Source organism: Pituophis catenifer, unplaced genomic scaffold, assembly GCF_029215685.1.
Source record: "Pituophis catenifer annectens isolate HBS135680 unplaced genomic scaffold, rPitCat1.0.hap2 SCAF_15, whole genome shotgun sequence".
Lineage (NCBI taxonomy): Eukaryota > Metazoa > Chordata > Lepidosauria > Squamata > Colubridae > Pituophis > Pituophis catenifer.
In genome coordinates, this window is record NW_027256895.1 from 15649570 (window position 1) to 15659170 (window position 9601).

Here is a 9601-nt window from a genome sequence, read left to right on the forward strand (position 1 = left end):
GTAGAAGGTCACCAGCAGTTTTTCATTCAGTTGTTGTTTCCTGAGAAGTCTCAGGTAGTATAATCTCTGCTGGGCCCTTTTGACCAGTGCTGCAATGTGAATGCCCCAGGTCAGGTCCTCTTTTATGATAACACCCAGAAACTTAAAACTGGTCACTTGTTCCACTCGGTCTCCATTGATAAGCAAGGGCTGGAGGTCTATTCCTTCTATAGTCCACTATAAGCTCCTTGGTCTTATTTGTGTGTAATATAATGTGTAATCCGAGTCAACAACATTAATAAAGTTGCAAGGAACAGAATCATATTGGAGAACAGACATTCTTTTGGGTTAAGTGTTGTTGGAAGAAATATCCATCTGGTTCAGTTCCAAGTGGGGAGAAAGACACTGGAAACATGGAGACTGAGTGGAAAGATGGTTTATTGATGGACAGGAACAGTTTGGAAAAAGTATAGTGCAGTGGACTAAAATAATCAGTTTTGCTTCTTTATCAGCTGTTCCTTTCTGTTCAGATTAGGCCTCAGAACAATAATGTAGCATTTAGGGGCAAAGATGCAACCCAGTAATCCAGCTGCAGAAGACAAAATGGAGAAGATCTCTACAGCCACCATGTATTTCCCCTTGGTACTCAAATAGGTGGGAACAAATGATATCCAGACACTACAAAACACCAACATGCTAAAAGTGATAAATTTGGCTTCATTGAAACTATCAGGCAGCTTCCTAGCAAGGAAAGCCACTGTAAAACTGATAAGAGTCAAGAAACCCATAAAACCAAGGACAATATAAAACATTATGGATGAACCTTCATTACATTCCAGAACAATTTCTTCAGATACAGAATTTGTGTCTGAATCTGGGAATGGAGGAGAAATTGCCAGCCACACACTGCAAATGGTGACTTGTGCCAGAGAGCAAGATAGGACAATAATGTAGGCCAGCCTTTTTCCCACCCATTTCCTCATTTTGGAGCCTGGCTTGGTGGCCATGAAAGCAAGAACAACAATGGTTGTTTTCCCCAATATACAAGAAAGTGCTACAGAGAAACTGATGCCGAAAGCAGTTTGCCGCAAGAGACATTTCACCTGACCTGGTTGCCCAATGAAGAGCAAAGTGCAAAGGAAGGAGAGGAGGAGAGCAATGAGAAGAATGTAGGTGAGGTTACGGTTGTTGGCTTTGACAATAGGAGTGTCCCGCTGTTTAATGAAGATCCCAAGTACTATGGCTGAGAAGAAAGAAAAAAAGACAGCAACACTGGTCAAGGCGATTCCCAAGATTTCTTCATATGACAAAAATGTGATCTGTTTTGGAATGCAAGTATTTTGAGCTTTATTTGGGTATTGACCTTCTGAACACCAGAAACAGTCATCTGCATCTGAAAAAGAAATAACTTCAGTCGTATTTAAAAAGTTTATAAATGTCAGACCCAGCCCAAGAATAACACAGAACAGCCAAACTTCAGTTTTTTTTTTATTTGTTCACACCACAGAGACAGAACAAGCTTTCAAAATAAAGTCTGAACTCTTTTCATTTATACTTTGGTGTGTTATGAATAATGAAGTCTGGATGTTCACATACCTTTGTAGTCTTTCTGGTAAAGGAGCGTTAAAATGAGACCTAGTCAGTGCTTTTAGATTAATTTTGCTCATACACTGTAAGGGTATAACTCTCAATGAAAATGAAAAAAAAGGAGAAAGTTAGGATATTAACAATTAGGGGGCTGCAGACTAAAACATACAAAATACAGTTACAGGAATTGGAAAGGTTTAGTCTAATGAAAAGAAGAGCTAGGGCTCTTTTTAGCTTTTTAAGTATAAATTGGGTTTTAATTGGATTGTTTTAAATTGTGGGCCAAAGCTGTATAATTCTTTTAAATTGATTTTAAATTTTGTATTGGTATGCTTTTTATCCTTGGCTGTGTACTGCCCTGAGCCCAATAGGAGAAGGGCGGTATATAAATTGAAATAATAATAATAATAATAATAATAATAATAATAATAATAATAATAATAATAATAATAATAATAATAATATGATGATGATGATAGCAGGGTTTCAATATAGAAGGGGCTGCCACAAAGAAGAGAGGGTCAACCTTTTCTCTAAAGCACCAGAAGGCTGAATAAGAAGCAATGGATGGAAACTTATCAAGGAGAGATCCAACCTAGAACTAAGGAGAAATTTACTGACAGTGAGAACAATTAAATCAGTGGACAAGCTTGTCTTCAGGAATTGTGGGTGCTGCATCACTGGAGTTTTTAAAGACATTGGACAGCCATTTGTCTGAAATAGTATAGGGTCTCCTGCTTGAGCAGGGGGTCGGATTAGAAGTCCTCTAAGCTTCTTTCCAACTCTATTATTCTATGTTCTATGCTCTGTATGATTTAAGGCAACTACTTTTTCATGATTAAGAAATTAGACTATATTTTATTCTTTCAAAAATCCTTTGCAGTTTGCCAATACTTTATTTGATAATAAGAGTAGGAGGAAGATTTGTTAATACTAGATTTGATTATGTTTCTTTTCTTATTAGTCCTCTATGTAATAGAGTTGTGTCAGGGTTCCGACGGATGCCCTAATTAAATCATGAGCTTCGAGCCAAGCTTCAAAAGAAATCCAGTTATTTATTAGGAGCTCCGTGTCAGCACATACCCAAATGAAGCCAAATCTGATCTCATGTAATTTAAGGCCTGTTTCCTCCCTCCTTCCAGGGTGTGACATCAATCATATTTGCCAACGGAGCAATCTTGCAGGTTGTAGAGATCATTCCCCTCTGGCTGCTGTAAGTAACCCTGGGAGACAGCCTTGAGAAAGGTATGTCTGGAATGTGCTCCTGTCTTTGGCTGCCATGTTGCTTCATCAGTTTCCCATCCCCCTTTGCCCATGACAACTCGAGAGCAGGCCAGGGATACTTTGTGTGTTGACAAGTTCCTGCTTTCCCTTCCACATGTTCATCCCTTAATGGGAAATGTCTCATTTCACAGACTAGGACAACCTTAATAAGAAAAAACCCTGTGTGAGAGTTTATGAATATTCACTGCTTTATTCTGAGGAACCCATGATCAAGTATGCTCCTGAGGAAAGGAGACTTGAGAAGATAACATTAGATAAAAAAAGAATTCTTGCACTCTGCCTACTCCAAACCTTTTTGTTTTCAAATAGTAGTCCCTGTCTATCCCAAATTATGAACAACTTGTTAAACTTGTAATTTGATTCCTGGAAAACGTATTAGGACATTCCTTATATGATATTTCTTACCTGCCTTATTTGAAATCTTCCCTTCTGGACACCAGAGGCAATCATAGCAGCAAAATGGTTTCCCTTCTATTTTGATCCTACTGTAGCCTGAAACACAATGATCATTGCATGCAGAAATGGGTTGCACCTGTTGAAAATTAATAATGGAATATTCAGAAACTATTTCTTAATATTCAGAAATTCCTACATTTCAGATACATGGCTTCCACAGTTTTTTTTATACATTTCAGATTTTTTTTTCAATTTGGATATGACATGAATATATTATTCACTTGGCAAATCCAAAGTTGTACAAATAAATTTTCTATTTCACATCTTTTGAAATAAATATTCATAATAATTTAACAAAGTTGGAAGGGACCTTGGAGGTCTTTTAGTCCAACCCACTGCTTATGCAGGAAACCTTATACCACTTCAGACAAATGGTTATCTAATATCTTCTTAAAAACGTCCAGTATTTGAGCATTTACAACTTCTGGAAGCAAGTTGTTCCACTGATTAATTGTTCTAACTGTCAGGAAATTTCTCCTTCGTTTTAAGTTGCTTCTCTCCTTGACGAGTTTACACCCATTGCTTCTTGTTCTACCCTCATGTGCTTTGGAGAATAATTTGACTCCCTCTTCTTTTTGGCAACCCCTGAGATATTGGAACACTGCTATCATGTCTCCCCTAGTCCTTCTTTTCATCAAACTGGACATACCCAATTCCTGCAACCATTCTTCATATGTTTTAGCCTCCAGTCCCCTAATCTTTGTTGCTCTTCTCTGCACTCTTTCTAGAGTATCAACATCTCTTTTACATTGTGGCGACCAAAATTGGATGCAGGATTCTAAGTGTTGCCTTACCAAGGCATTATAGAGTGGTATTAACACTTCACGTGCTCTTGATTCTATTCTTCTGTTTATGCAGCCTAGAACTATGTTGGCTTTTTTGGCAGTTGCAGCACACTGCTGGTTAATATTTAAGCGATTGTTCACTAGGACACCAAGATCCCTCTCACAGTCACTACTATTGAGCAAGGTACCACATATACTGTACCCATGCATTTGTTTTTCTTGCCTAAATTCATCTTACTCTAAGAATTCTATTGGAATTCTATTGGAATCAAAAACACTTTTATAGACTGTTATGACTTTCACTACATTTCACTAATATTTTGCATTAATTATACATAATATTATGTCTTTCACAAGAGCAGCACAGTGGCCTAGTGGTGAATACACTTGTCTCCCACTCGTAAGATTGTGAGACCAATCCTAGGTAGCAGCAGATGTTTCTCACCTAGGAGGCAAAGGAAAAACATCTGCTGTGAACTCTGCATGGTGTCAGGAAGGACATTGGGCCAGCAAATACCCAACTCCAGTTGCCCTGACTGTACCCTGAATTAAGGGATTACAGTGTCATAAAAAGGGAGTAATATTTTAATTTTCACTACATTCCTTATTCCTCAAATACAAGAAGACAGATTGAGAACTTACCATGTGATGTGGACATGGGAACTTGCATTTATTTAATATTTATTAAGGATTTATAGATGTAGACCAAAATAGCAATAGCACTTAGAGTTATATACCGTTTCACAGTGCTTTACAGCCCTCTCTAAGCAGTTTACAGAGTCAGCATATTTCCCCCAACAATCTGGGTCTTCATTTTGATAGTGATAGTGGTGGGAGGCTCTGCCCACCCGCCCAGATGTCTCTGCACATGAGTGAACTGGTAGTGATGGGATTTGAAACCCACTACTGCTGTATCACCTTTGGTTCTGATGGTTCCTGTCTAGATTAGGACAGCACAAAATTTGAGTTCCTTATAAGGGACTCTGCCTTCTCATTTAATAGGCAGTGCATCATTCTCTGTGGTGACCAGTCTGAATTTATTGAATTGTTTGTTTCTGAATATTTTTTAAAATTAGAAGAGAGATTAATGTTATCCTATAATGGAGATAGATAGGGCATTTCAAAATATCTATGCAATTGTCTTACTATTAGTATCAGAACATACCATAAGTCTCTTGAATAGGGGGATTTTATTGAATTTCTTGATCAATAGCATGGAACATACAGTTTCTAAGTATGCCCGTTTGACCGTCCTCCCCACTAATTTTCATGCAATGAAAACAAGAGCATTTTCAATACTTTTTTCAAGTTCTTTTACTCCTTGTTCATTTAGACAGTAGGATATATTCTATAACTTAGTGTATAGGACACATTCACAATGATTAGAAGAAAATTGTCTGAAAATTGAAGTGTGATATGAATAAGGAGATAATCATTTCACATATTCTGAGGTAAGTGCAGAGCTTACCTTCTTAAACATGGTGGGCCAGATAATACTCTCTGCAGAAATGGAGAACAGCTTGTTTGGGGGAGCAAATGGATCTACTGTCCCAACTTTCACTCGATGGAAGGATTGGTTGGGGAAGGTGACCCAGTTGATTACATCAAAACCAGTTGCTATTTTCCCATTTTGATCAAAGAAAATCTTTTCTCCAGCACTGTTGTTAAATGAAACAGTTCTCAGGTAATTATGAAGCTAAGGAAAAGTAAATGAGAAGTGGCAAGAATATATAAAATTAATTTAATACAGGTTAATAATGGCGAAGGATTGGGCTATATATTTAAGGCTATATATTTAAAGATCAAAACAGAGCAACCTTTTTTTTAACTTGGCTTTGCAACCATTAGAGCCAGTTGCATCATTATTTATTTTAAGTTGCCAAATGTTATTCATCATTATTCATTTCAAGTTTCTAAATGGAATCCTTCTTTCTTTCCTTCCTTCCTTCCTTCCTTCCTTCCTTCCTTCCTTCCTTCCTTCCTTCCTTCCTTCCTTCCTTCCTTCCTTCCTTCCTTCCTCCTGTGTTCCAAATACAACTTCTGCTCAATATCCTCTTTTTCCTCCTTTCCACTGACCTCCTATTTGTTTTCCTTTCTCCTTCTTTTCAGGTTTCTCACAGCTGTGTGAATCAAGTCTTTGTATCACTGATATACATATTTAACAGATTAACAGAGTTGGAAGGGACCTTATCGGTCATCTAGTCCAACCCCCCGCTCAAGCAGGAGACCCTACACCATTTCTGACAAATGGCAGTCTAATCTTTTCTTGAAAGTCTCAAGTGATGAAACTCCCACAACTTCCGAAGGCAACTTCTGTTCCATTGGTTGATTGTTCTCACTGTCAGAAAGTTCCTCCTCATTTCTAGGTTGAATCTCTCCTTGGTCAGTTTCCATCCATTATTCCTTGTCTGGCCTTCAGGTGCTTTGGAAAATAGTTTGACCCCCTCCCCTCCTCTCTGTGGCAGTCCCTCAAATATTGGAACATTGCTATCATGTCTCCCCTGGTCCAGTTTAAATAAGGCATCATGTGATTATATATTGAAGATAACAGTCCAGATGCGTTTTGAAAAAGCACCTTTGAGAAACCAGGTAGCACATTTTGATACAATTCTTATTGTTATTCTGTGATCATATTGAAAATAACGGTCAAGATTTTATCAAAGTGTTTTACCTGATGTCTCAAAGATGCTTTTTCAAAAGGCAATGACACTGGGTTTTTTTTTCTTTGAGGAAGAGGTTTTGCTGTTCATCCAATTAAACTTCTTCAGTTCTGAAGTGAGAGAAATAAAATTATTCCTGTAAAGAAAAGAGCCTTAGTGACTCCATATTTGAACTTTTCATAACCTAAGCCAGGTGTCAGCAACCTGCTGCTCCAGAGCCACATGCAGCACTTTGGGCCCTCTACTGTGGTTCCCTGTAGGGTGATCCCACCAATAGCTGGCCCCGCCCTTCGCCCTCTTCTTCCAGTCACTCCATGCCTGGCCTGAGAAGGTAAGAGTGATGGGGGGGGTATGGAGAAGTGGCCGGGGCAGAAACAGAGAGAGGGGGAGGGAGAGAGAGAGAGAGAGACATAGAAAGATACAGAGGGGGAGGAGAGAGGGAGAAGGGGGGAGATATATATATATATATATCAAAAGGGTTTTGTGGTTCCCGGTGTTTTTTAACAACCGGTTCTCTGTCCTAATGACCGGCTGGGTACGCGTGGCAAGGGGGTCATGTGACTGGTGGAAGTGAGTGACATTGAGTTGGCCATGTCCATCCAGGTTTTGTGGTTCCCAGTATTTTCTTTTCTGTGGGAAATGGGTCCAAATAGCTCTTTGAGTGTTTTAGATTGTAGACAGCTAACCATCTGTGTAAGACATTAAGATAAGGAATTATGTATGATGTTGATTCTGGGACAAATAGAGCTATAAACTTGCTTAGTACATTCCAAGTTAGGTCAGTCTGACCTAAGTCAAATGTCACAGTAGAAGGAAGGAAGGAAGCTGACATGTTCAGATTAATTGTATTGCTATGAAGACATGTGTCATGGGGATTTCTGATTCAGGAAAATGTTGCGGAAACCTATGTAACATCTGATAAGTGGGGGTGTATAATTGTTTTGCTGATAGTTTGAAAATGTATTTAAACCATGTATTCAGATTTGTACGATGTTCTCTCTCTTCTTGGAAAACCCTTTTGCAAAAGCTGATGATATATCTTTTAAATAAATATGCTTTTTATTGTTCATGGTCTCCGCATTTCTATATGAGAGCGTTTTTTTCTCACAACTTCTGTTCTGAAGCGAAATCTCTTCCTCAAGAAAAAATACATAGTCCGGTTGCCTTTTGAAAAAGCATCTTTGATGTCAGGCCTGGAAGCCATCTTTTGTATTAGGCCTTCAGACCTGCCACGTTTACTACTGTAGGCAATTGGGAGGGATTGTACAGAGCATAGGTGATATATAATCATAATAACATTCCTTTCTCAAGAAGTCAAGGCCATCTTGCCCTGCACCTGGAAGGCTGGAACTGAGAGGCATCTCCAGTTGGAACGATGCTTGATTGGACCATGTGATGGACCTGTGGGTGCTGGGCAGGGACATGAACTTTTCTTTGGGTGGGGAAAATCTGGAAACTTTCAGATTCGGGTTTTCCCAGATGTGCCAATATGACATCTCTAATAAAATGTAACTTTGAGGAAATTCAAGCCTCAGAGTTTTCTTTCGTTGGGGGTGTTACTTGGAACCATGACATTAACCCGAATCAACATTTGAGACAACTATGACCTGGATGACTGAGAATCTCCATAGACATTCTATCTGATGGTTCTGGTAGTTTCTGCTTAATATGGAAAAGGAATTCCATATGCGATTTCTGCTCAATTTTCCTCTTTTGCTTTCTTCCCACTGACCACCTCTTCCTTTCTCCTTCTTTGTAGACCTCTCATAACAATAGGGTCATGTTGAAAATAATAGTCAAAATTGCATCAAAATGTTCTATCTGATGTTCTAGTGGTTCCTGCTTAATATGGAAAGGGAATTCATTCCCCTCTTACCTGCCACACATTCTTATTCAAAATTCCCACTTTGGAACTTTTTCTAGTTGACATCCATTTGTGCTGGGATGAAAGCAAGGTTTGCAAAGCATGTGCCACAGCATGGACAGCATTGTAGACACTGTAACTCTGTCCAGTCATCCTGGTGTCAAATACGGATTGAGGAAGGGTCTCCAGCTGCTCCTCACCTGTGCATTCGTTCACAGCATCCTCCTCTAACATGGCATTGGAGAAAGAACATTGAAATGCACTTTCCCAAAATATCCTGATCCAACTGTCTTCCTCGGCAAGAGTGACTTTTCTCATCTAAAGAAATCTCTTGAATTCTAAGAGATCCTTTGAGGAAACTTGAAAAGACAGAGAACCATGGATGAACTCCATACTCTGATATCTTTGAAAAGGAGCAGATGAGAACTCCATCTGGGCTGGCATTATCCAAATTTTGTCTTTTCTCTTCACTACATTGTATTCAAATTCTGAAATGTAGGGCAACATTCTCAATACTGTTGTTTCCTGGTTTTCACAATAGATGATGACAACGTTGGCCCTGCTCCTCATGATAACATTGTAAACCTTTATATAGTGTTTAAGTGTACCTACAAATTCATTGGAAACGGCTCCTTTTGGTAACTCTTCCACAAAGTCAAAGCATATACCTTCCTGAGAAAATAGAGCAATCCTATTCTGTAGAAACCCATCTCGTTTATTGGTACTTTGGACAATCAGCCCAATCCATATCCACTGGAAATAGAGCAACAGTTGGATCATCCCCTTAATTTGAAGATCTTCATTTGGAAATGTCTGATGCAAGAAAACAGCCTGTGTGCTGACATCTATCGCCGGAGTAGAGCCATACGTGAGCTGAGGAAATTACATGTGGAAACCAATAGTTATCAGAAATTATTCAAAACACACTTAGCAGATAGTATGGTATGGCGATCAATGAGATAGGACTTACTAAAAAAATAAAAGCT

General features: G+C 38.8%; 1 protein-coding gene across 1 annotated transcript; it reads right to left on the reverse strand.

Annotated features, from left to right (window-relative positions):
* Window positions 1–470: 470 nt before the first annotated feature.
* Window positions 471–8933, reverse strand: LOC139324431 (vomeronasal type-2 receptor 26-like). Its single transcript, XM_070954143.1, has 4 exons — window positions 8628–8933; window positions 5560–5787; window positions 3256–3382; window positions 471–1372 (listed from the first exon to the last, which is right to left on the reverse strand). Exons 1-4 carry the CDS (start codon window positions 8931–8933, stop codon window positions 471–473), a joined length of 1563 nt encoding a protein of 520 aa, XP_070810244.1.
* Window positions 8934–9601: the final 668 nt, after the last annotated feature.